Genomic DNA, 27,832 nt, shown 5'->3' on the forward strand with positions numbered 1-27,832 from the left:
GTTACCTCCTCTTTTTTTCTCTATTTCTGTCATTGACTGTCTTTGGACCTCTCATTTCTTTGCTTCATGGCTTATAAATAAAATACAGTACAGGTATAAATTATTATGGCTGGATAGATTAGTGTTGGGCCAAGATAATACCATGTTTCCCCCAAAATAAGATCTAGCTGGTCAATCAGCTCTAATGCACCTTTTGGAGCAAAAATTAATATAAGACCCGGTCTTATTTTACTATAATATAAGACCGGGTGTTATATAACATTATAATATAATATAATATATATAATACCAGGTATAATATAATACCAGGTATAATATAATAAATATAATATAATATAACACCGGGTCTTACATAATATAATATAATATAATATAATATAATATAATACCAAGTCTTATATTAATTTTTGCTCCAAAAGACGCATTAGAGCTGATTGTCCAGTTCCGTCTTATTTTTGGGGAAACACGGTATCTTACATTTATATGGTACCTTCCACATTAACAAATGATATTTCTCACCTACTTCTCACAACAGTCTTCACTTTCCCCCATTGTACCCAATGATACTGATATTCAGAAAGATTAAAGTAGTAGTCTATAAAATTACTCAGTAAATGGAAGGACTGAGATAAGTATAGCTGTTACCTTGGGAAGAACTATTATTTTCTGTCAGAGAAATTAACTTTTATTTACTCAAGATCCTGCTGTCCTGGGTATTTTTCTTTTAGTCTTTTTTTTTTTTTTTTTTTTAAACCTGTGAGAAAATGGTTACTTCACCATAGTACCAACTCTGTTAGCTTAACAATTATTCAAATACTGATATTGCTTTCATTGTTAGAACAATATGTATTTTGTTTCAATAAGGATATAATTACTTGATTTTTAGACGAAAAAATGGTTTTTTTCAATATAGATGTCCATTTAAATGGCATTTTATGCTAAATATGTTTAATTGTATACACACACACACATTTACCATTTTGGCAGGTTCTATTTTTCTTTTTTTCAGATCAGTAATGTTAATTATTCTAATTCCTTGATTTCCAAATTAAATGAAAGTCAAGATGCTCTCAGTCCATCATATAAAACAGCACAATTTGGAACATTCGATAGATTAAACAGGTGAGCAACGATGTGGAAGGTAATAAAGAACTTGGAACATTCTTTCTTTGAATTACTAATTTGATTCTAACGGAGACAAATAGTTAGATATGCAAACAGAATGAAGTAATAGTAGAAAAAATCACGAAGTAAAATGTAGCATTTAATTAAAATAGTTTCAAAGAATTATGTTTCCAATTTGCACATCTACCTTTTATTTAGCTATTTAAAAAAATATTTTAGGTTAAGGTGTTTTGCACCTGTTTTATGATTTCCATGAATTACTAGTTTATTTTTCTGTATCATCAAACATATTAATTTCCATTTATGGCAGTTGATCAGTGCCCCATTTTTATTTTTTTGATGTCTGTATATAAACCTTGGTTCATTGTTTTAAATCTTTTAAACTTGTAAAACCAGTTTGAGTCACTCTTCGTAATCATGGTGAAAAACCTTGACTCTGTAATCCTATTCCAGTCTTCCTCATTTTAGTAAATAGCACCACTATTCACTCACTATTCACTTTGCTTAAACCAAAATAAAAGTTGTCCTTGATTCCTTCCTTTTCTTCAACTCCCAATATCCATTTACCAATAAAATATTGTCGATTCTGTATTCTAATAAACTTTAAAATTATCTACTCATGTTTCTATCTATACAGTTTCATCTCAGAGTAAGCTACCACTGCCTCTTATTTACAGAATTGTAATGCCACATAATGGTGGTTTTTGTTTCCTCTTTGTCCTCAGATCCATTTTTATTTTTACAGCTTTATTAATGTGTAATCAACATACAACAAACTCACCTTACCTAAAATGTACACTTTGATAAGTTTTGACAGATGTCAAATGTAATAAAGATAGTATTCATCATCCCCAGTAGTTTCTTTGGGCACCTTTGTAATTCCTTCCTCTGGCCACTTCACACCCCTTACCCCCATCCCAAGGCAGCTGTTGATCTGCTTTCTGACTCTACAGATTAGTCTATATTTTCTAGAATTTTATGTAAGTGGCATCATGCAGCATATTCACCTTTTTTTTGGTTTAACTTCTTTCACTCAGCATAATTACTTTGAAATTCATCTTTGTTGTTTATTTTGTGTATCAGTTGTTCATTCCGTTTTATTGCTGAGTAGTATTCCATTGTATGGACATAGCACAATTTATTTATTTATTTGTTGGGCATTTGTTTTTTTCCTCCAATTTTGTCTATATCAAATACAGCTGCTATGAAAGTTCATGTAGAAGTCTTGGTTTGGACATATGCTTTCATTTCTCTTGGGTAAATATCAACGAGTGCAATGGCTGGGTCATATGGTAGGTGTGTGTTTCAGTTTTGAAGAAACTGGTAAACTTTTTCAAAGTGATTTGTATGATTTTACATTCCTGTTAGGAATTATGAGAGTTCCAGTTGTAATACATCCTTGATGACACTGGTATACTCAGTCTTTTAAAATTTATGCCATTCTATCATTGTGGTTTTATTTTTGCATTTCCCTAATGATTGATGATTTTTGGCATCTTTTCATGTGTTTATTAGGCATTAGTGTATCTTTGCTGAAATACTCTCTTTATTTTCTTATTGGTATATTTTTGAAGTGAAAAAGGTTTTAATTTTGATGAAATCGTATTATTACCTTTTGTTTATGAATCATGCATATGGTGTCAAACCTAACAAATCTTTACCTAAACCAAGGTCATAAAGATTTTCTCCTATGTTTTCTTCTCTTGTCATTTTAGATCTTACATTTATTATAGGTCTGCGATTCATTTTGAGTTAATTTTTATGTATGGTGTGACATAAGGGTCTGAATTCATCATTTGCTCCAAATATTGTAGCCTCAAGCAGCTGCAATATTGGACTTCCCTGATGGTTTGCCACCAAGATAATGATTGTTTTTGATGAATTCCCTGGGCATGGGACTCCCCCTCACCCCCCATCCCCAGATTGCTCAGTCTTGGTAGAGCTACTAGCCATGGAACTAGGGGTGGAGGGAAGGTAGCCGCCCATGGCTCAAACTCTACAGACTCCCACTGTTCCTAGTAAGGCTCAGTAGTTTTTCTTGAAGTACTGCTTCTAAATTTATTGTATTTCTTTGGTCATTTCCCACATTTTCAAATGGGTTTTTTTTTGCAAGTGTTGTCTGGTTCTGCCATTGTTTTGGGGGGATAGCTTCTCACACTATTATTCCAGAAGTCCTATCCCACATTTATTAATTTTTGAGTATTAAACAAGTCTTGTATACCTGAAATAAACCCCACAATGTGCTATTCTTGTTATGCATACTTTGTTAGGAATTTTGCATTAATCTTTATGAGGAATATTCTAGGTTTCTTTTCTTGTAAGATCTTGGTCTGGTTTTGATATCCGTCTAATGTTGATATCATAGAATGAGTTGGAAAGTATTCTATCCTGTGTAATTTTCAGAAAGAGTTTGTCTAGAATTGGTACAATTGCTTCTTCAAATGTCTGGTAGAGTCCATCAGTGAAACCATTTAGTATGGCGTTCTTTTTGTGGGAAATATATATATTTTTTTCCCTAACTGTAATTTCCATTTTTTACTAGATATAGGCTAGTAATAATTTTTTCTTGAGTGAGCTTTGGTAGTTTGTGTCATACAAAGAATGGATCCTATTTTCTACATTGTAGAATTTGTTGACTTCAAGTTATTCATAAAATCCCCATATTATGCATTTAAAATCTTTAACATCTGTAGTGATATCTTATCTTTCACTACTAATATGGTAAGTTGTGTTTTTCATTTATCCCCCAGTCATTCTGATTAGAGGCTTACCAATTTTATTAATCTTCTCACTGAATCATCTTCCAGTTTCACATATTTCTTATTTTCCTATTTTTATTTCATTGAATTCTGCTCTTTATTTCCTTTTGTCTCTTTCTTTGTATTTGATTTACTCTTTTTTTCTTGTGTCCTACATTGTAGTTTGTCCTGAAAAATGTTCCATATGCACTTGAGAAAAATGTATATATTCTGCTCTTTTGGGGTGAAATGTCCTAAAATTATCAATAAAGTCCACCTAGTCTCATGTTTCATTTAGGGTCAATATTTCCTTGTTGAATTTTTGTCTCAATGATCTATCCATTGATGTCAATTGGGTGTTAAAGTCCTATACTATTATTGGGTTGTTATTGATCTCTCCTGTTATGTTCATCAATATTTGCTTTATATTTATATATTTTGGTGCTCCTGTGTGGGGTGTGTAGATATTTACAAGAGTTATATACTCTTGTTGGGTTGATCCCTTTATTATTATGAAAAGCCCTTCTTTGTCCTTTCTAAAGCCATTGTTTTAAAGTCTATTATTGTATAAGTATTGCTACCCCAGCTTTTTGTTTGTTTCCATTGCATGAAATATCTTTTTCCAACCCTTTAGTTTCAGTCTGTGTGTGTTTTTCGATCTGAAGTGGGTCTCTTGTAGGCAGCTTGAATATGGGTCTTGTTTTTTTTATCCATTCAGCCACCCTTTGTCTTTTGATTGAAACATTTAGTCCATTTATAATTAATTATTGACAGGTATGCAGGTATTGCCATTTTATTGTTTTCTGATTGTTTTATAGATCTTCTCTGTTCCTTTCTTATTCTCTTGATCTCTTCTCTTGAATGTTGATGACTTTCTATAGTGTTATTTTTGGATTTATTTCTCTTTCTAACTTATAAATCTCTTAGATTTTTGGTTTATGGTTACCATGTGATTCATATATACCAGGCTATGTTTGTATCAGTCTATTTTAAGTTGATGGTTGCTTAAGTTCTATCACATTCTAAATCCACTACAATTTTTATTCACCCCCTCCACATTTATGTTTTTGTTGTGTGTTTTTTTGTATGTGTATCCATATATTTATTGTTGTAATTACACAATTTTTGTCTCCCTACTTTTGTCTTTTAACCTTTGTACTAGCTTCATAGTTGTCCACTCCTTTTACTAAGTGTGCCTTTGTTGGTGAGATTTTATTTTTCTTCCCTGTATTTTCTTATTCATATTTTTCATCTTTTGTTTTCTACTTAAAGAAGTCTCTTAAACATTTCTTGTAAAACTGGTTTAGTGGTGATAAACTCCTTTAGCTTTTTCTTGTCTGGGAAGTGCTTTATCTGTCCTCTGGTTCTAAATGATAACCATGCTGGTTAGAATAATCTTTGTTGTAGGTTTCTACCTTCATCACTTTGAACATTTCATGCCATTTCCTCTGTCCTGTTAAAAAAATCAGCTGGGAGCTCCCTTGTACATATTGACTGCTCTTTTTGTGCTACTTTTAGGATTCCCTCTTTGTCGGTAATCTTTGCCATTTTAATTATGATGTGTCTTGGTGTGGACCTCTTTGGGTTCATCCTGTTTGGGACTCTCTGCGATTCCTGGACTTGTATGTCTATTTGCTTCTCCATCTTAGGGAAATTTACAGTCATTATTTCTTCAAATAGTTTTTAAATTCCTTCTCTCTCTTCTCCTTCTGGTATCCCTATGATGCAAATCTTGTTATGGTTGATGTTGTCCCAGAGGGATTTTTAAACTATCCTCATTTTTTTTTTCTTTTTTCTTTTTTTCTGGCCCTTTAAGAGCAGTGTGTCTCAGTCTCCTGCAGCCCTTTCTTTGTCTTTCTTAGATGTGATCCCTGCTGGTTTTCACAGTGAGATATTATAGGGACTCTTCTTCCTGGCACTGGTGCCCTGGGCTGGTGAACCAGGTGTGGGCTGAGACCCCTCGCTCCCTAGGGATAACCTCTGGAGCTGAGATAGCCCTCCCGATACTTATTCGCCACACTGTGCATGTCAGACCTGCCTGTTCCATGTCTCTAGCCCTCCTCTCAATTTTGAGGTGTGTTTTTTTTCCTTTATATTCTTAGTTATAGTAATTCTGTTCAGCTAGTCTTCAGGGGGTTCTCAATGATGATTATTCTATAATTTAGTTGTAATTTTGGTGTGATCATGGGAAGAGGTGAGCACAGAGTTTATCTACTCTGCCATCTTGACTGGAAGTCCCAGTAATACATTCTTTTACTTTGTACAGAGTTTAAAAATTAGAAAACATGTTTTTTATACTTAAGCACAAATTTTTCATTTTTGGTGGTCTTCATTATTTTGTGTAGATCTAGGTTTCTATCTGGTGGCATTTTCCTTCTGTTCAAAACATTTTCTTTAACATCTCTCATAGTGTGGATCTTCTGGTAATTAATCTTTCATCTTTAGTATATTTGTAAGTCTTATTATACTCCTCTTTTTTAAAGATGTCTTCTGACTTGCGTTGTTTCCAATAATAAGTTTTCTGTCTTTCCAATAAGTTTTCTGTCTTTCTTATGTTAATATATGAATGCATAATATATAATTTTTCTCTTTGTAAAAGATTTTTCTATGACGGATTTCTCCCCATGGATATCTACCCTTTGCTTAGGATGTTCATTTTCATTCTATTTCTTGGGTTTGAGTTGTGTTGAGCTTCTTTGGATCTGTGGACATACTGTTTTTTATCAAATTGGAAAAAAGTCAGCCATTAAGTTTTTAAATATTTTTTTCTGACTCCTCTTTTATTTGGGGATTCAAATCACATGTAAATTAGTCCACTTGAAGTTGTGTCACAGTTTACTGATGCTCTGTTTATTTTCAATCTTTTTTCTCTCATGTTTCATTTTGTATAGATAATATTGCTGTATTTTCATATTTATTAATTGTATCTTCTTTTGTATCAAATCTGGTGAACTTGTTCAGTTTATTTTTCATCTCTAGAAGTTGGATTTAACTCTTTGTCGTCCACGTATCTGTTCAATATGCTCAGTCTGTCCTCTATGCAAATACAGAGAATATAGTTATGATAACTCTATTACTGTCCTGGTCTACAAATTCTATCACTTGTGTTTTTCCTTTATCTATTTCTAATAATTGTTCTCATCATGGGTTGTCACTTTCTGTTTCATTGCCCTCCAGGTAATTTTGTTTGATTTTCTACATTGTGAATTTTATCTTTTTGGTTTCTGGAAATTTTTGCATTCCCATAAATTGTCTTAAGTTTTGTCCTGAGATACAGTTAGTTAGTTGAAAATAGAATGATCTTATTGAGGCTTTCCTTAAACTGTGTTAAGCAGGATCAGATACATCTTCAGTCTATGGCTAAGATAATACCCTTCTGAGTATTTTCCTACTTCCTTTGAATTATAAGGTTTCCCACTCTGATTGGTGGGAACACAAAATTTTCCCATCCCTGCGTGAGCTCCTGAAATTGTTCCAACTTCTCATCTTGGGTGGGTCTTTTCCCAGCTTCATATGCATGTGCAGATCACTACTTACCTGAAGATTTGAAAACTCGGAGATCTGTGGAGCACTCTTTGTCTCTCTTTGAAGCACTCTCCTTTATGGTACTCTGCCCTATGAACTCCATCCTCTGTAGTTTCTCTGAACTCCCAGCTCTGTTTTCTCAACAAAGGGTATCTGTGGGCTCTGACTGGGTTTCCCTTCTCTGTTGTGTGGCTTGAATACTCTCTCCACTCAGTAAGTTAGAAGCAATCATAGGGCTCATTTCATTTGTTTGCTGTCTTTTAGACATCATTATCCTGTTCTACCTGATGGTCCATCTGAAAACCATTGTTTCATATGGTTTTATTCCTGTTTTTTAACTGTGTTAGTCAGGAGGATAAATCTGGTCACTCATATTTCATTTTGGCCAGATGGAAGTCCTGAAGTTCACATTCACCCAGCCATCAGACTGACATTTTCCAAGACAACAAGCAAGTCAGTTTTACTTTTGTACTTAGAACCTTTCCATGTTTCTTATTATTATTTTCAAAAATAAAGCTCTGTATAATCTGGGCCCTTTTGTATCTTTTAAAACTTAGGTCATAAGTTTTCTTTCACTGATTCTATTCTATCTTTATTTCCCTTTGTTTCTCAAACATGCTGCAAATATTGCTTTTGTGCTTATTATTCCATCCCCCTGGAGTGTGCTTTCTATACATGTCTAACCATTCTGTAGTTTTAGCTTATTTATCACTTGCTTACTAGAGACTTTCCTGGCCAAATAATCTGAAACGGGACCTCCAACACAAATTATTCCATCATGTGATCTTGTAGCACCTGTTTGTTTACTTCTTTATTTCTTTTATTCATAGTGCTTATTAATAGTTAATTAACTTATAAGCTGTCTCCCTACCACATAGTAGGTATACATTAAATATCTCTTTAATATACATAAAAGACATTTAGATAATGAATTTTTCCCTATTTTAGTCCATAATTTTTATATTTGAATTTTATATTTATAGGAAAGAATAAATTGTTAAGAAAGTTGGATTGATTTGTCTTAATAAGACTTTTACGTTCTTAGTATCATTTCTATCATCTCTACAAGCAGCAATTCTTCCCAACATTCAGTCCCTGACTCAAATGCTACCTGCCTGAGTTTTCTGAAGCAAAGTAAATTTTTTTTTCTATTTACTGTAGTAACACTTGACTGCAGCATGGCATTTATCAGTTTCTAGTTTTTTTTTTTCTTTCCTCTTCTAAACTATTTCTTGTGAGAAATAGCTGCATTATACATTTCTCTATGCCCAGATCTCTCAGTAAGTGATTCTCCTGAGTCAGACTACTTAAAATAACTATTTTCTTATTTAGAATAATAGGAATTTCTTTGGTGTTAATAGTGTGTACTGTTGCATAGTATAGGCTGTGCCTTTTGGTATAACAGAATAGCATTATTCTGCCTAAAACACCAATAATACTCATATTGAGAAACAGTGTAGGATCATGATCTGTGAACATTCATGGGCAAAATACCTCTCTCTCTTTAATACCAAACTGAATTCTTTTATTTTTAGGTTTCCAACATGTGGCATAATGCCTTGAACACAGCAGGTATACCTGTTCAAAAATGTTTCATGAGTAACTTAAAAAATAAAATTGGAAATCAATCATCGTTTTAGGAGTCTATCTTTCTTTTCTCAATTTCGTTGGTACTTCCCATCTGTGGAACAACCCAACCCCAAATAAATTGTAGATAGTCAATAGCAACAAAATCCAGAACATTTTGATTTCTAATTATTTCCTATGATAACTTTTATTCTTCTACACAAGTTGGACATAAACTAGAATTATGATTTCTGCATTAGAAGGGAACGTACAAGTTATCTAGTCTAACCTTTTCATCTAATTCATCTTATCTCTTGGTTTTATTACTTATATATCCATTTGTATCTATACTCTTCTTTGAGAACATAAGGGTTTGTTTTTATATCCTTGATAGGTTGAGAAATACCTCATATAGTGTCCTCATAACTATTTGATTTAATAGTTTAACACTGGATAATTTTTCTCTGCACAGTCTTAAAAATAGCTTTTCTGGTTAACATCAGTGACATAGTGGTTGTCTAGGTTATTTGCTAGACATTATTACAGAAGACATCTATAGGTTTCTCACGTTTTGTTAATGTAACAGTAAATTGAACCACATACTAATTTTTCATGTTCAGATACTAAACTAAGTGTACATAGATTATGTTTATACTCACAAGACATTACAAGAGTGCATTAGACAAATTTCAACCCAAAGTAATAGTATTTATTTAAATTTGAGAAATAAAAACATAGTCTAGGCAAATGTTAATAGCTATTCAGTATGTTCTCTAAGAATTTAAGAGTTTCTAAATGAAAATGCTCTATGCTTTTCTTGCTGAATGTTTTTATTTATCCCAAAGTCCAGGAAATAGGAATTTCCTCACTGGAAGACCTGCTATGGTTATGAGTGAAGATTGTGAAAACATGGATGAGAGAAGACAGTTAGACTTCATTACTGAAAACCAATCAGTAGGACATGTTTGGGGAGAAAATAGAAAAGAGGTTTCAAATTTTCTTGAAGATGTGAACCAGCCAACCTCCAGCCTTTTACCAGAGAAAGTTGACTGTTTTATTAATGAAAATATGATCAATTTATTAAGCATAGATCAACAGAGGATAAAGAAAACATTTGACAGGTGTGGTTGTGAAAGTACGGGAGATATTTGTGCCGTCACTAGTTCTGATAAAAACTATCCCATTGGTAGATGCATTAGAAGTATTTTTACAGATCCAGAGTTGACTTTTAGTAATTCTAATTTTAATAAAACAAGTTATCCAGAAAAGTGTTACCCAAACAAGAACTATCTGAAAGAGTACAACGGTAGTGAAAGATATAATCTTAGTACAAAATTTGAGGATTGTTACCCAGCCAGCTCTGAAAAAAAAGGTTGGTGTTATACGTGGAAAACACAATAATCTATTGGGTGTTTCTGTTTTGTTTTGTTTTGTTTTGTCGTGTGTGTGTGTGTGTGTGTGTGTGTGTGTGTGTGTGTGTCTTTGGAGGAATATGAAATTAAAAATAGCATGACAGTCTATTATATGACATTGTGGACCAGGGATTTCCCTCTACATGGGTCATAGTAATAAGTTTCAAATTAAAAAACGGAAGCCGTCTATGCTAATGTTTTATTTCAATGCATACTTTTACTTTTAAAGGAAAATTTGAAAGTGATTACCAAGACAATACACCACAGAAAGAAATCCAGAAATATCCAGTGAACCATGTGTAAGTTTTAAGGTGAATCTGGGGAATGCAAATTAGAATCTAGTATAATGCATGTTGAAGGGTTGAACTGATGCAGAGTGAGGTAGGCATATTGCTGTGAGGGTGGGCAGGCTGGTCTCAAAGATGGCTTACCACTTGTCAGAATCTTGGTTATGTTACCCTCCTTGAGAGAATGCTGATCCTACTTGCCAGTGCAAAAATATCTTCTATATCTGAATCTTGGTGTTGATTATTAGGTTGGTGTAAAAGTCATTGCATTTTTTGCAATTATTTTTAACCTTTTAAACCACAATTACTTTTGCACCAACCTAGTAGATGTAAGAAAACTGACTTGAGTATTCAAGAAACTTGTATACCCTCCAGAATGTTAGTTTATTAATTTACAGTAAGAAATAGAAGGATCACATATATAGGAATGCTTACTGGCATGATAAGTAAGCATCGTTTCAAGCTTTTGGTGGCTCTCCATGGGAAGGTTGCTTGGTTATTATAGAATCAGAACAAGGGAAAATAGAATTAAAGTGTTAATGGCGTAAGGAAGTATATCAACAGTTTACGGTGCTGCAGTTATGGTTAATTAAAGAAAACTTGTAGTTTCAGAATAGTCCTAACTTTCTTGGTAATAACTGTGATTTAGTTAAATGCTGGTAATTGAAAATCATGAACTAGAATAGCTTTTTATTTTGGATGTACTTTCTTATGGAAATATTAAAAATATCTTTATAAAAAATGTGCCATTTTTATGGGATTGGCACAACAAATTAATTAAAATGTAGATTCACAACTTATTTAATAAAATGAACAGATTAAATTGTCTGTCAAATCTCCAAATATTCAGAAATTTATGAATGGGAAACATCATGTTAGGCCTTGAATTTTAAAGTGTACTTTATGACAATGATTTAGAACATGGTTTCTAAACCTGGTTGCAGACCCACATCACTTGAGGGGGTGAATTTAAAATACAAAATACCAAGTTTGACTTACATATAATAACTAGACTCCTTAGGATGGAGTTTATGAATCTTTCTTTTTTTAAAAAGCTTCCCTTAGAATTCCAATCTGTAGCCAAGTTTGGGAACTGTAATATAGAACGATCATTTTCAGAGGGAATAAAGCAAACTTTAATACTGTCTTATTTATGATCCTCAGGGGTACTGTCCCTTTGGAAGAATTACATTATAAGCAATCATGGAACTTCGGACTTGGTGAGGTAAGTATATCTTACATTGTCTTTCCAATTAAGTCAGTTGTATTTTTGTGTCACATTTCAGTGTTTGTATTTTACTTTGATTTAAAGTTAGCTTTTATTGAAAACTTTATTTTTAGGCTCTTTTTCTTATATTTTCTTACTGTGTGGAAATTATGGCTTAGATCTAGAAATAAAATTAACACCTTTTCAGAAATTGTAATGTGATTTCTTTGAGACAAACCAATCTAGGTACACTTTAAATTTTTTTGGAAATTGTATAAAATTTCTTCCAAGATAAAAATGCTTTAGGTTTCAATGTGCTATAGGTGAGATTAGTTATATAGTTAGGAATACTGAAACATCTATAAACATTGGTTATGTACGCTGTAACCCCTGCTGATAATTAGGATACATGATTGTTACCATAGTCGAGGCATTGTGCTATGAGCTTTATGTACTTTATTCTACAAGAACTTGATTCTATGAAGTCTTCACAGCAAAAGAGACTCAAGTTCAAAGAGATTAAATAACTTGTTCAAGGTCATACATTCAAGCCAGGATTCAAACTCTTAGCTGACTATACTTTCAACTATATTAATTGTTTTCTCTTTTTATCTTCAGTAAATATGCATTGAAGACATATTATGAATTTACTTAATAGATATTTATTGAGTGTCTCCTATATCTTAGACACAGGTTACAGTTGTGACAAAGCAAAGTTTCTGTTCTTATGTAGTTTATATTCTGTTATGTGTTAGACTCTGCAAGGTACAGAGATGAAAGCACATGGAACTGATCTTTAAGAAGCTATAATCTAGTAGCTAGAGAGAAAGAGAAAAATGTCTAACACATTTAGATAAATTGCTCCAATTGGGTTTTGTACAGAAGGCAGTGGGAGCCTAGAAAGATACTTCTAAGTTTTGTCAGTTGTCAGGAGGAAGATGTGCTAGAGGAGACAACTTTTCATCTGGTATCTATCACTAAATTTACCAAGTGGACAAACTGCGTTCATTCTATGAAGAAGGAGTAACATAGATAGAAACTAAGATGTGAGGGAGAATAGCTTGTTTTAGAAACTGCAGGTAACTTGTTTTATTGTTATTGCTGCTGCTATACAGTACATATTATAAGGGGTTGGGGAATGGCAGGAAATAATTCTGGACAATATAAAGGGCCAGATCATAAAAGATCTTGTGTGACATATAGTAGTTTCTTTAATTTCCTATCACCAAACCGAAAGCCACTGAAAAAATTTTAGCAGAGAAGTATGATGACATCAGAGTATTAAAAAGTTGTGTATGGGAAGAATGAGGAGAGAGTTGAGAAGTGGCAAGTCTCCAGGCAGGTCCAAAAATACTGAGAGCTTGAAGTTGAGCAGTGGCAGTGAGGATGGAAATGAGGTAAGAGCTATCACAGTGATTTAGAAGATTTAGATTTGATGGGATTTGATGATTAGTTAAGGGATAAAGAAAATATTGAAGATACCTGGATTTATGATTTGGGTAAATGGGTAGTTGATGGGATGGTGCCATTCGCCAAAATTGAAAACATACGAGGAGGTTGCAGAATAGGTTAACTGTTCACCAGTATTCACCTACCCTTTCATAGAATAGTCACTGTGAAATGGCTGCTCAGCCAAGGAACACAGTTTCTGATCTTCTCTCCAGCTAAGTGTGACCATGAGGCTAGATCTCAACAATGGAATGTTACCAGAGTGATGTGCATCATTTTCAAGGATTGTAAGAAGTGGCAATTCCTTTTCTACATTATCCTTCTTCTATGGCTAGATGGCACTGGAGCCCTCACGGATGGGATGCTTAGAGACACAAGATGGGAAGGACTGCGTCGGTAAATCACTAGATGCAAAAAGTTGCCTGCCAACCAAGAAAACTAATTAGATTATTACATGAGAAAGAAATAATAGTGTTTGAGTACTATATATTTTGTGATTTAAAAAATACCTAGCATTACTCTGATTTAGAGGGAGAGCAAATTTCCAAGAGAATATGAGTTATGTTTGGCCTTTGAGGTCAATTGAGGGTCTTCTGAAAAAATCTGTGAAATAGGTCAAGATGTGTAGCAGGCATTTATATATACAGAGCCTGAGAAGAGATTTTTAGTATTCAATGATAGGTGGCAATTGAATATGTTTGTGTATATATATATATATATATATATATATATATATATATATATATATATATATATATATGATTCTCAAGAGACAATGTCCCGAGTAAGAACAAAAGACAGAGTCCTGAGGAGGCACAGCATTTGAAGTTGGAGGATGTGCAATAAAAGAGAAACCAGAAAAAGTGACTGAGAATGAGCTGCTAGAGATGCTTTAGAAGTACTAGAAAAATAGTGCCATAGGAAAGAAAACAGGATTTTCAAGGACGGCAGTGTGGTCATTAATATCAGATGCTGTCCAGTTAATCTTTTAAAGAATTCATATTTTCCCATGTATGAATAATATAGATATATCCACTCAAAGAAGGAATTATCAGTAGGTTAGACTCCTTAAAAAACAAACTCTGTTTGATTATATCTGTGGCAGCTTGAATGTGGCCAAAGAAAGACAGAAAAGAAAATAAGCCCATTGGTGGTCTTGAAGGGAATCAGGTGCTATGAGGAGTTCTTATGCAGAGCAGGCATGGGGCTTTTCATCTGTGACACTTGGACAGGGCTAAAGGTGAGGTGGAACGCTGGCTAAAATCTTAATTTCTGCAAGAGAGACCAACGCAGTAGTCACCATAGGAGGGAAAGAAAGGGTAGGAGTGGAAGAGCTGGTCTGGACCTGTCCACGGGTTGGGTAAAATCAGAACCAGTAGTTCCTACTGAGACACAATTAATGAAAAGACAAAAGCCAACAAGCAAACAAGAAATAAACCAAACCAAACAAAAATTTCTCTTGGATGGCAGCTAGTGAGAATGGAATTGGGAAGTAGGGGTGTTCCCAGGATTGTTTTGTTGCATGTGGAAGCAATAGAAAAGAACAAGGTCTTGGAAGAGTATAATTATTATTTTTTTGAGATACAGTTGACATGTAACAGTTTATTAGTTTCAGATATACAACATAATGATTTGATATATGTGCATATTGCAAAATGATCACAGTAAATCTAGTAAACATCTATCACCATACATAGTTAAAATTATTTTTTCTTGTAAGGAAAACTTTTAAGATCTGCTCTCTTAGAAACTTTCAAGTATATAATACAGTATTACTAATTATAATCACCTTGCTGGACATTACATCCCCAGGACTTATTTATTTTATAACTGTAAGTTTATACCTTTTGACCCCCTTCATCTATTGCACCCATACCCCACCCTGCATCTAGCAACTTCCAATCTGTTTTCTATATCTATGAATTTATTTTTTCCTTTTTTGTAGATTGCATATGTGAGATCATATGGTTTTTGCCTTTCTCTGACTTATTTCACTTAGCATAGTGCCCTCTAGGTCCATCTATGGGAGAATTTCCTTCTTTCTTACGGATGAATAATATTCCATTGTATATACACGTCTTCTTTATCCATTCATGGACACTTAAGTTGTTTCCATGTCTTGGCTGTTGTAAATAATGCTGCAATATACATGGGAGTGAGGACCATCTTTGTGAGTTACTGTCTTCATATAGCCAGAAGTGGAGTTTCTGGATCATATGGTAGTTCTATTTTTAATTTTTTGAGGTACCTCCATACTGTTTTCCATAGTGGCTAAGCAATGTACATTTCACCAACAGTGTACAAGGGTTCCCTTTTCTCCACATCCTTGCTGACCCTTGTTATTTCTTGTCTTTTTGATGACAGACATTTTAACAGGTGTGAGATGGTATCTCTTTGTGCTTTTGATTTGTATTTCCTTGATGACTCATGATGTTGAGCACTTTTTCAACTACCTGGTGGCCATCTGTATGTCTTGCAAAAATGTCTATTCAGTTCCTCTGACAATTTTTTTAAACAGGATTGTTGTTGTTTTTTTGCTTTGAGTTGTATAAGTTTTTAAAATATATTTTGGATGTTAACCCCTTACCAGAAATATGATTTGCAGATATTTTCTCCCATTCTGTAGGTTGCCTTTTTATTTTGTTGATTTTTTGTGTGTGTGTATGCAGAAGTTTTTCAGATTGATATAGTCCCACTTATTTATTTTTGCTTTGGTGTCAAATATAAAAAAATCATTGCTAAGATGGATGTCAAGAATCTTACCACCTATGTTTTGTGAAAGGGCCATATTATAAAGGTGGTAGGTTAATAACTTATAAAGCTAGTATGAAAGTTAACAGACAAAAGTTGTAAAAATAACTGCAATAATTTGTTAATAGATACACAAAATAAAAAGATGTAAGTTGTGACATCAAAAACATAAAACATGAGAGGAGAGTAAAAATGTAAAGCTTTAGAATGCAGTTGACTTAAGTTTTTACTGATTTAAAATAGATAGCTATAAATATAAGTTGTTTTATATAAGCCTCATGGTAACCACAAAACAAAAACCTATAGTAGATACACAAAAGAGAAAGAGAAAGGAATCTAAGCATACCATCACAGAAAATCATCAAACCACAAAGGAAGAGAGCAAGAAAAAAAGTAACAAAGGAATTACAAAACAACTAGAAAATAATGAACATAATGGCAATAAGTCCATACCTATCAAAAGTTACATCAAATGTAAATAGTCTCAATTCTCCCATCAAAAGATATAGAATAGCTAAATGGATTAAAAAAATAAAACAGAAACAAGACTCATCTATATATGGGCTTTCAAAGCTTGATATTTTGGGGGCTCATCTCTTAGGTGCAGGTTTTAAAAGTTTTGATAACAGATGTGAGATTCAAGCCATTTGCTCCTCAGGGAGAAGCTTGGAGTTGTGGGTTCCCTCCCGATTGTGAGTCGCCATACCTGGGGGAGGGTTTATGATGAAATTGTATCTCAGCCTCTCCTACCCATTTTGATGTGGGGTTTTTTCTTCTTCGCCTGATGTGTAAGAAGGAGTGTTTCAGCTAGACTTTGGGTTTCCTTCAGAGGAAATTGTTTCATATGTAGCTGTAGATTAACTGTGTCCATGGGAGGAAGTGAGTTCAGGATCCTCCTGTATCAACATCTTGAACTGGAGTGTATTTAATTTTAACATAGTAGAGGAATAAGATTTAAGTATGATTGCTTAATATGGGAAGGTAATCTAGAGAAATGAAGACAGAGAAGAACTTCAGAATTCAAAGTTGTGGCTATATCATTAGAAAACCCTCTCAAGGTGGGAAAAAATAAAATAACACTTCTACATAAATGGTAAACATAAAAATGTAAGAAATGAAACCTGCTTAGCAATTAATATATTAAATATGAAGGGGGTGATTTTTCTTATCAAGATTTTAAGAATATCAAGTTAAGAAGAAAATATAATCTGTTTTTCAAGGAACATGTACAACATAATAAAGATTAAAAATAAGAAGATAGCAAAAGATATACATAAAGAAAGTACATATAGTGTTGGAGCAAGGACAGTGTATTTGCAATTAAACGTCCATTCAGAAAAGAGAAGAGAAGATACAGAGTTACTGATCTATACCAATTATGAAATCCTGCTGGGCAGGCTTTGTGAAGACTTGCTCTCCTGGAGGATGGGGAAATTCCTTGAACAATTCAGTTTCTGCTCTTTGGGGTGATCTTCTCTGTCTGTTATTCTCTATCAACAGATCTGATGTGGGTGTAGGAGTGTGTGCAAGCCTTAGAGTCTACATAGCTTTCTAATCTTGTGTGTTTCTACTGCAAATTTGGGGCTTGAATTTTTAAAAAGTTGAACATATAAGACTTTAAAAATGATTGAATAATAATGGGGTCTGAGAAAAGGTTCTGCTGCATAAAGTTATTTAGGGCCCTAAGTTGGTGGGGCTCTTATCTTCAATTGATGGTTTCCATGTTGGTAGTGTATGTTGATAACAGCAGAAGGGAAAAGAAAGTGGAGGATTGTGGAGAACATTTTTATGGGCCAGGACTGGCCTTGGTGTACACTTCTGCCCATGACCAGAACTTAAATCACATGTCCAAACCAACTCCAAGGGAGGCTACGAAATGTAGTCTAGCTCTACGTTTGAAAGGAAAGGGAAACAAGTCTGGTTGCAGTTAGACAATTGCTCCTTTATCTTACCTGTCAATCTAAAACTCTATGTTCCACTAAGAGAGAATAGATGTTTTCTTTAAGTCCGTGGTACATTTGCCAACATAATTCATGTAGTAACCCATAAAGTCTAAGAGATTTACCTAAGGAGTGATAGTCACATTTTCTAATAAAAATACATTGAATTAATAATCAACACCAAAAGATGCTTAACTTCCCTTATATTCTTGGAAATTAAGAAATACTCTGGGTATAAAAAAAGAAAAAGAACAAAAGAAAAAGAAAGAGAATGAAAATAAATTACAAATTACATAAAATTGATGGAAACCAAAACCATTGGTGTGTTCTACAGTAACTGTATACCTCTAAGAGCTTTTATTTAAAAAAAAAAAAACCACCCTGAAAATAAATGAACTGCTATTCAATTTAAGAAATTAGAAAGGCAATAACAGAATAAATCTCCAAATTACTTTATATATCTTTGTCTTTTTTCAACTGCATTTACTATGATTACCTGAAGCCTTTTATGTTGATTAGGAATTAATTTCCTAGCAAGTGTTTATTCTTCTGTTTGTGCTTCTAAAGCAATTCAGGCAAAATTTTCTTGGTTTTAAAATCATCTTTGTTGAATTATAATAATATGAAAGAAAAGTTCTGAAAATTGAATTGGTGGGGTTAGAAGGGAGATGCACTCGTAAGTTAATATTATTGTGTATACTTGGGAGTTAAAGTATTTTTCCTTCTAGAATCTGATAGAAGAAGGAGGAACATGTTCTTTAAAAGGCACACCAACATCTACAAGGAAAATCTGTCAGTATAACAGTAAGTGAATTTTATCCTTTTAAAAAACCTTACGTTTGAATGGAAATCAGTTAAGTTTTCAGTGCTTTTTTTTTTTAGATTTTTGCTAGCAAGTATATTTCATAGTTAACTTAAAATATATTAGTAATATATCTGACTCTTTAAAATTATTTTTATTTTTTATAAAATATAGTAATGATTACTATATACTATACTATACTATATCAGTATGTGTACAGTTTAACAAATAATAAAACGGATACCTTTGTACTCACTTTGTAGTTTAAGAAATAATGCAGAATTAATACTTTTGAAAATCTTCTCTATTGCGTTACCTATCCTGCCCCCTAGAGGTAGCTATTATGCTGAATTTGTTTTTTGTGATACTACACATAGAATTTTCCATTGCTTGGTTTTGAACTTTCTACAAATTGAGGTAAACTCTGTTTATCTGCAACTTGCTTTGTTTTTGTTCACCCAGTAACATATTTTGAGGTTCATCTATTTTGAAATTTGTGACTCTGGTAATTTGTTTACTGCTATATAGCCTATTATACGAATGTATAATTTATTTATGCATCTCTGGCAATGATTATTTAGGTTGTTTTGAATATTTTGCAATGAAAAACAGTGCTACTTTGGCAATTCTTGACATTTCCCTTGGCACACATATATGAAAAGTTCCTCTAGGATATAGTTCTAGGGGTAGAATTGGCTAGTTTATATGATATGCACATCTTCATTCACCTATTCTAGGTATGCAAAATTGTTTTCCAAAGCAGTTGTGCCAGTTTAAACTTCCACTTGCAAGAGTTAAGAGTCATAGTTGTTAACTTATTCTCCTGCTGGGTCAGCTTTTTGTCATTGTTGGCATTCTGGTATCTCATTATAATTTTAATTTGTATTTTCCTGATTATTAAATAGGTTGACTGGCCAACTATGTTTCATCTGTGAAATGCCTTTCATGTCTACTGCCCATGTTTCTTTTAGGAATTTTGACTTTTCTTGAGGGATGTGTCTTGTATATACTGTATCTGTATGTATGTATCCTATATATGTTTTATGTATCTTAGATACTACCATGTTTCCCCGAAAATAAGACCTAACCGGAAAAGAAGCCCTAGCATGTTTTTCAGAATGCCATTCCCTGAACATAAGTCCTAATGCATCTTTTGGAGCAAAAATTAATATAAGACCTGGTCTTATTTTCGGGAAACACGATAATTGCTTGTAGGCTGTGTGTAGCAAATACTTCATATTTGAGCGGTCTTTTTATTCTATACTGAATTTTTATGGACAGATGTTTCTGGCACTTTTTAGATATTCTATTTCCCTAATTTTCATATGCTAATACTATACCAGTATTTTTATTATGATTACTTTATAGTATGTTTAATATCAAAAAGAGTTACACCCCCCTTTGTACTTTTTAAAAAGAGTTTTACTGGCTCATTTTGATTATTTTTCAATATGAACTTTAATATCAACTTTTCTGTCTCCAAAGACATGTTTTAATTTTTATTAGTAAAATGATAAATGTATATATTAACTTAGTGAAAATTGTCATTCCAATTATGTTGAGTAGTCCTACCAAGAACAAGGTATGTCTTTCTATTAATTCAGTCCAATTTTGTATCTTTAATAGTGGTTGGAAACATCTGTAAGCACTTTAAAGTTTTTCTCAAGTGTATTGTGCACCTGTCTTGTTATGAGTTAGCTGTAGGCACTTTTCTTTGTTTTTGTTGCTACTTCACTGTGAATACATGTTTCTGCTTTAAGTAAGATTCTGGATTTTGGATATAGGCACATGTGTGTGGATTATTTTATGGAGAGTTTTTTTAGGAGATAAAATTTAATAATCATTTCTATTTATGCCAAGAAGCAGTCTTTCCCAAATTTTGCTATCTTTTTATTTTCAGTCTTTATTGTGTTTCTTGAAAAACATAGAGATTATTTTTTCTTCTCAACTTGATATTCTTAAAATCTTGATAAGAAAAATCTAAAGTGGAAAATTCTTTAAAATGAAACTGTGCCCTTACACTTCCTTCCACCACCTCTATTCCATATACTATTTTCATCTTGTCTCTCTGGAAAATGTTTATTTATCTTTCAAAACATCCTCTTTGTACTGTGCCTTCTTTGTAACTCTTCACCAAACCTTTCCTTCGAGCTCATCATACCTAACTCTCATTTTACTTTTGTATCTTTTATGACTTTTATCGTTTCACCTAATTTTGGGACTCATTATTTTTTTAAATGTTTTTCTCCGCTACAAGATTCTGAACTCTTTGGGCATTATGGCCATGTATCCCTACTAATGATTACAGTGTCTTAGGTAATTACTCAGTAAGCGTTGACTGGCATTTACACTTTGGTTTGCACTGTTTCTTACACTGATATGTCCTCATTCAACAGACCTTTGTCTTCCCTACTGATGACTGGGTTTACTGTACCTGTGGATTGAATGAACCCTATTTGTGGGGGAATGCCGTTAGATTATGTTCTTAGTAAAGTTCTACCATTAACTTTGCTGCACTTTGCTTTCTACTCTCAGGGAGAACCTGCTCCATGGGGCTATGAATTTCCCTCTAGAGTGATGAACTAAGGGTACTCAAGTTAGTTCATCTAAATTCTGTAGCTGACTGATGGTTAGTTTCTGTTACAGAGAGCTTCAGTTCTGACCCAAGGCCTGAATGGATAGGACTCATTGTTTGTTGCATATAGGAGGGAATATGGCGTGATAGGAGTTTTTGCTCTATGTTCTATTACCTTTTGCTTTTCTTGATAGCAAACCCATTTTCACAAACAAGGAGAGGAGTGATTAAAGCTCCTGTTGATCTATAGTATTTATGCATTGTAGGAAGTCATGACCTACTTTTCAGGCCCATTTTAAAACTTTATATACAATATTAATAGAAGACATTAAGCAGAAAATGAAAGAATATCATACTGGATGCTGTGAATCAAGTTATTTTTCATATAGTTTAGATTGTACAATGAAGCTTCATTTACTAGATTAGCAAATATCTGGTGCCTTGGTACTTAATAAACTTGACTTATTCCTCCTTCCTGCAGGTTATTACTTTAAATTATGTATTCATAAAAATGGTTCATACATTTGGGAAAAAAATCCATCCAATTTTCTTTATTCTCATAGCTTTCCTTATGTTACAGACCCTTATTTTATTTGTAGATACAAATTTTAAGTGTAGAATAAACCCATAATAATCTTGTCAGAAACACAAGCTGCCAAGTATCCAAAATGTTAACTAGTTTTCGCAAACTTTAAAACACTCTGTAGTATATTACCTAACTTAATTTTACCAGAAGATATCTTCTGCTTATGTATACGAGGTCTGACAATTAAGTTTGTGAACTCATGCTAGAAAAAGTGCTACATACCTCATTGCTGAATATCACTATGCTCACCTCCGAAGTACTCCCCTTGGGAAGCTATGCACCGACGCCAGCACCTAGTCCACCCTTCAAAGCAATTTTGGAACTCTTTCTGGGATGGCCATCAGAGCTGTTGTCTATTACCCTTGATGTCTTGAATGTCATCAAAATGTCTTCCTTTCAATATTTCCTTTATCTTTGGGTGATGAAAGAAGTCACTGGGGGCCAGATCAGGTGAGTAGGGAGGATGTTCTAATACAGCTATTTGTTTACTGGCTAAAAACACCCTCACAGACAGTGCCATGTGAGTTAGTGCATTGTCGTGATGTAAGAGCCATGAATTGTTGGTGAAAAGTTCAGGTCATCTAACTTTTTCACACAGCCTTTTCAGTACTTCCAAATAGTAAACTTGGTTAACTGTTTGTCTAGTTGGTACAGATTCATAATGAATAATCCCTCTGATATCAAGTTCACAAACCTAATTGTCAGACCTCGTATATTTTATATAATATAATATCATTCCTCATGAATTAAACCTTCATTTTCAGATCTTTATTCTTCACAGAGCAGTCAGTGTACCAGTTACTCTCCAAGGCCAACAGATAGTTGTTTCAGTTCTAGTTCAGAGATGGTAAGTTATACTTTTCCCCCCTTTTTTTTTTGATTATTACATGCTCTACTAAATTAGAATTGTTTGTTTTGCTCATGGATTACATTCTGAAAAAAACAGCTGAGCCAATAAATAGTGGAAATAAATGTTTTAAAAAAGTGAAAAATATTAAAAGTGTAAGAAGTATAAAATAACATAAAAATTAAAATATAAAGCATCATTCATTCACATTTATAAAGATGATGAGTGTGTTCATTGTTATTACAAAAGCCACTATTATTAAGATGTGTGTTTATGCATATGTGATAAAGTTGTGTTTCTTTTAAAAGGGTTTTTTAAAAGAACCCACTCACAGTAATTGAAAATCTAAAACAACCAAGAATACATAAAGAAAATCTCAAGGTTTATATGAAAAAAATATATAAAATGTTATTGTAGATTGTAATCTGAATAATTGGAGTGACATGTTATTTTCTGAATGGGAATGCTGCAAGTCTCTTAAATCACGTTTAAATGGAATTCTTCATTAATTCTTCCATGTTCATTTCATCTGCCTTTTGTCTCTAGCTAGCTGTGCAAACTGCCCTTTGGTAAAGGAAGGACACCAGTGACCTCCATGTTGCCTAATTCATTAGATGCATTTTAGTTTTTATTTTATAAGAATTCCTAATAATATTGGTAGACATGATTCTTTTCTTTCTTTGAAACGTTTTCTTCTCTCTGCTTTTGTGATCACACGCTATCTTTTTCCTTCATACTTCTCTGAATGCCGCTTTATGCTTTTTTCCACTTCTCTTCCACCTTTCCCCCTAAATATTGTAATATTTAGGGTTTGCTACAGGACTCTTTTCTTACCTTACACTCCAAACTCTGAATGACGTTATATATTCCAATGAGTTTATCTACTATCTCATCAGTAATACTTCTCAATTTTATGACTTTAGCTCAAATCCTTATTTAGATGTCTAATTTCCTGTTTGATATGTCTTGGTTAATTCACAAAAATCTCTTTATTTTCATACCTCACAGTGAATGCCCCCTGATCTTTCCCCCAAATCAGTTTTTCTGATAGTTGTCATATCAGTAGATACCTTTTCTGTCCACTCAGTTGCTCACACCTTAGAACTACCGTGCTTCCTCAAAAATAAGACCTAGCTGGACCATCAGCTCTAATGCGTCTTTTGGAGCAAAAATTAATATAAGACCTTATATTAAAATAAGACTGGGTCTTTATAATATATGATATGATATGATATATGATATGATATGATATATGATACTGGGTCTTATATTAGTTTTTGCTCCAAAAGATGTTTTAGAGCTGATGGTCCGGCTAGGTCTTATTTTGGGGAAAACACAGTAGTAGTTAACTTTGTAATTTCTTTTTGTCTCATCTGCTTTCTTTAACTACATTCATTCCATCATTTTATCCCATCAATTCTACCTCCAGAATAAATTGCATATTATCTACTTCTCTCAGCTTCTGGTGTCGGTACCCTAGTCTAAGGCGTCATCATCTTGTTCTTGAACTAATGTAGTTGTTTCTTAAGAGATTTCTCTACTTCTCCTCTTGCCCACTTTTCCTCCAGTTGGCAATCATCGTGATCTTTAGAAACTTTAAATTGAATTATGTTATTTTTTGTTTTTATTCAATGCATTCCTATTTACTTTGGAATCTAAACTACTTACCGTGGCTGTAGTCCCTGTGTGTTCTAGCCTTGATAACATTTCCAACTTCTAGTATTCTCTCTCCCTCACCACAGTCTACACATACTGACATTTCACTTTCCTTAGCTTATTAGTCTCTCTTCTGCTTCAGGGCATTTATGTGTCCTGTTTCCTCCAACTTACTGTTATTTGTTCTGTAGGTCTTACCTTAAATATGTCTCTTCTACTCATAGCCCCTTCTTGGCTCCTCAATCTAAATTAGGCCCCTCAGTTATGCTCTCAAAGTGCTTCACACTTGTTAGTCATAATGTATTTCTCAATTTGTAATTATATATGCATATGTATGATTATTTGGTTGTCATTTCTACCCATGAGAATGTGTGCTGTAAGAGGGCACCAATCATATCTGTTTCATTCATATTGCAGATGCTAGGTGAATATTTCTTGAATAAAGAAATATATTGAGCTTGTTTCCTCTAACGTGTCCAACCAGTCTCAGTGCTGTTGGAGTTACATTTTTTTATTTCAGTGCCAATCAGCTGAGGCCTATACCTCCTTTAGGTTTTTGATGCTAACTTTGCTTTTTTCGTTTAGCTTCAGTAATCAATACTTTAAGATTTTCATAAATATTTTGGTTAAGTAATTAAAAGATAAGTTTTCCATGAGGTTGAAAAATTCATGCAAACAGATTTAAATCTAGACCTATTAAAAGTTCTTAAAATTTGACTTTTTATATAACAGTTGTGATATTTATTATTTAACTTTTAGCTATTTGATTTCCTGTTAACTGATAGCTCTCCATAAGTTATATCTTTTATGAGACTGGGCCCATTGAAGATATAATATAGATATTTTTTTGCCTTAATAATTGAGTGAAGAGTAGAACAAGTTTTATGTGTTAGTTGTTTCTTCCAAAGTTATTACTTCTACTCCACTCTTTTTAAGTGGTTGAAGAGTGTTGTGCATCATTTCCTCTGTGTGAAAGGGTAAGCGGATGATGTAGCCTATGATTATGCGTACTGATGAGTGACAAAATTCTCCTTCTCATTTTAATTATTGTATTTTTAATACAAGGATTATTATTGTTCTTGCTATTTTAAAAATGCATAACCTTGATTTTTAAAAACTAAAAATCCAGGTTGATTAGCAATTTGACAAAGTCTCTTCTATGTTTTGAAATTTTCTATAATATGAATTTTAAGAATTTATGCTTTGAAGTGATTGAATGATTTTTTAAAAATATTTAAGCATCACTTACAATAAAATTGCTATATTTCTTTTAGCTATCTGAAGATGAAGAGCAAATTGAAGATTCAAGTAGGAGATCCATCAAACCTGAAACAACTAATAATTTGTATTCAGAAAGGATGGCAAAACTTCCACGTGATAGGATTATTAAAGACAATGCCAAAATTCCTCAACAAAATGAGAATTTCCCCCAGTTCTCAATGAAAAACAATACAGATCAGCTTGCACAACCTCAGTGTAATTCAACGCATGTATTACAAAACACAACCAGTAATAACTACATTTTACAGGTTGTAAGATGTGATGCATGGGTACAAACAGAGAATGAACCTGTAATGGAAAAAAAATTAGATGCTGCCATACAGTGTAATATAATTTCAAAATGTAAATGTAGAAGTGATGTGTCTTTTCTTTGTAATGCTGAAAGGTACAGTGAAAATATTAAGGCAGATACCACTGGAGGGCAGGAAATCCTTAAGAACAACTAATATTGTAAAATCTCTGCCTGAGATCTAGGATTTCACTTAATGTTCAGAATTCATCAACATAACAAGGAATGAGAAAGGGTACCTGAACACACGGTGCAGATATTTAGAGGATATATTTGTGGGTTGTTTTAAAATGTTTTAATGTTAATTTATGCATTTCAGTTTACATAGATAGTTTATTTTGTAGCTTTAGGATATCTTCAAGTTTTTAGAAAAAATTATAATTTTACTGTCTATCATTCTTAAGGTCATTATTTGTTATATTATGATATATGGATTCAAAATACATTTAATTGCATCCTTATGCACTTAAAATTTAGTGCAGTCGCATCTTTTAGCAAAAGTGTTCTCTTCCAAGATTTTCAGACAGAAAGTAATACCAAATAATATCAAATGTTTTGTAACCTTATAAGAATTTTCTTAGCTACTATTTTAAATATTATGCTCCATTAAAAAATTCTGGCATAAATTTTTAGATGAAATATATTTTCTGTTTTGTTTGGACAACATTTTTGTGGTGCTTATATTCAAAGGAAATTTTTTTTCTTCAAGATTAAAAAATGTTTCAATACTTTCATAAAAGAACAGTTCGACATTGGAAAAAATGATTTATGTTCACTAATTTTAATATTGATAAGATTCTTTTTATAAATATTACATCAGGATTTCTCATAAAACGTAGGCTTTGTTTCCAACATATGTTTATTTTTTGTGTCAAGATTTTAAATATTTGTATTCTAAAGTTGACATTTGTGTGGCTGTATTACAAATTGCCCAGCAGGGGGCATTCTGATATCTAATTGAACCAAAAATAAAATTGTTAGGAGTTTCTGTGCCTTTAATGAAAAGGATGATTGGATATTGTATTTTTTACATGCACACATAATCACTCAATAGTTTGTGTTGCAGAAGTTATTTGAAGCATAACGATTTAGAAACACCAACAGCTAATGTTTTGAACAGTAGCAATCTCCAGGATTTTAGCTAGTTTGAGGAAGTTATTTTGCTGCCTCAGAGAGAGCACAATGAACTCCTAAATAATTTTCTTAAAATATTGTAATCATTTTATGAAAGAGGAATATAATTATCTGATGCACATTTATAGGTTTTCAAAAGGCCAGATTTTCATCCTGATATTAAATGAAAGGTATTCCATCTTGGATTGATTATCCTGAGCATTATTTTGCAAAATATGAAATATATAGCAATGAAGACTAATATATGGGGAAAAAACAAAACTCTATGGTCATGATATTAGAATAAGGTTGAGCTGTGAATATTGGGTTGGTTTCAAATATCAAATAAACTTTTTTCCCCAAATACTAATCAAAGTCTAGCAATATTGAAAGCACATTCGTATCAAAAGTAGTTACATTTTTCTCAATATCATGATTTGGAAGTGAAATTCAATAAAGTGAAGAAGAATATCAGGGCTGTTTAGTTCATTGATCACACACAGTGAGAGCAGGGTAATGTGCAGTATGGTATGGAATTTAAACTTGCCTAGAAAGAGGACTTTGCTCTTGGCTTTGAGAGGTAATCTCTAAGCCCTTAGAATGTCATGCCTGATAGAAGTTACCTTGTCTGCCTGGGGATCCTGGACCAAGCCAGATAGTAACAGTGTGATTTAGGCTGAGAC

The 27,832-nt window shown here is 33.0% G+C and overlaps 1 protein-coding gene across 1 annotated transcript; it reads left to right on the plus strand.

Annotated features, from left to right (window-relative positions):
• The first annotated feature begins 1,133 nt into the window (after positions 1-1,133).
• On the plus strand, positions 1,134-27,045 carry REDIC1 (regulator of DNA class I crossover intermediates 1). The gene is made up of 6 exons (XM_019736364.3): positions 1,134-10,326; positions 10,596-10,665; positions 11,818-11,878; positions 18,729-18,804; positions 22,728-22,810; positions 25,741-27,045. Exons 1-6 carry the CDS (start codon positions 9,750-9,752, stop codon positions 26,191-26,193), a joined length of 1,320 nt encoding a protein of 439 aa, XP_019591923.3. The 5' UTR covers positions 1,134-9,749; the 3' UTR covers positions 26,194-27,045.
• The last annotated feature ends 787 nt before the right edge of the window (positions 27,046-27,832 follow it).

Source organism: Rhinolophus sinicus, chromosome 1 (genome assembly GCF_057876585.1).
Source record: "Rhinolophus sinicus isolate RSI-liver-muscle chromosome 1, RSI-T2T, whole genome shotgun sequence".
In the NCBI taxonomy this organism is placed as follows: Eukaryota; Metazoa; Chordata; class Mammalia; order Chiroptera; family Rhinolophidae; genus Rhinolophus; species Rhinolophus sinicus.

Excerpts from the sequence above, each read along its gene's own strand:
- REDIC1 (XM_019736364.3), top strand. The coding sequence starts at position 9,750 with ATGAAAATGCTCTATGCTTTTCTTGCTGAATGTTTTTATTTATCCCAA. Across the intron at positions 10,327-10,595 it reads AGCCAGCTCTGAAAAAAAAG|GAAAATTTGAAAGTGATTAC; the intron begins GTTGGTGTTATA and ends TTACTTTTAAAG. Across the intron at positions 11,879-18,728 it reads GGAACTTCGGACTTGGTGAG|AATCTGATAGAAGAAGGAGG; the intron begins GTAAGTATATCT and ends TTTTCCTTCTAG.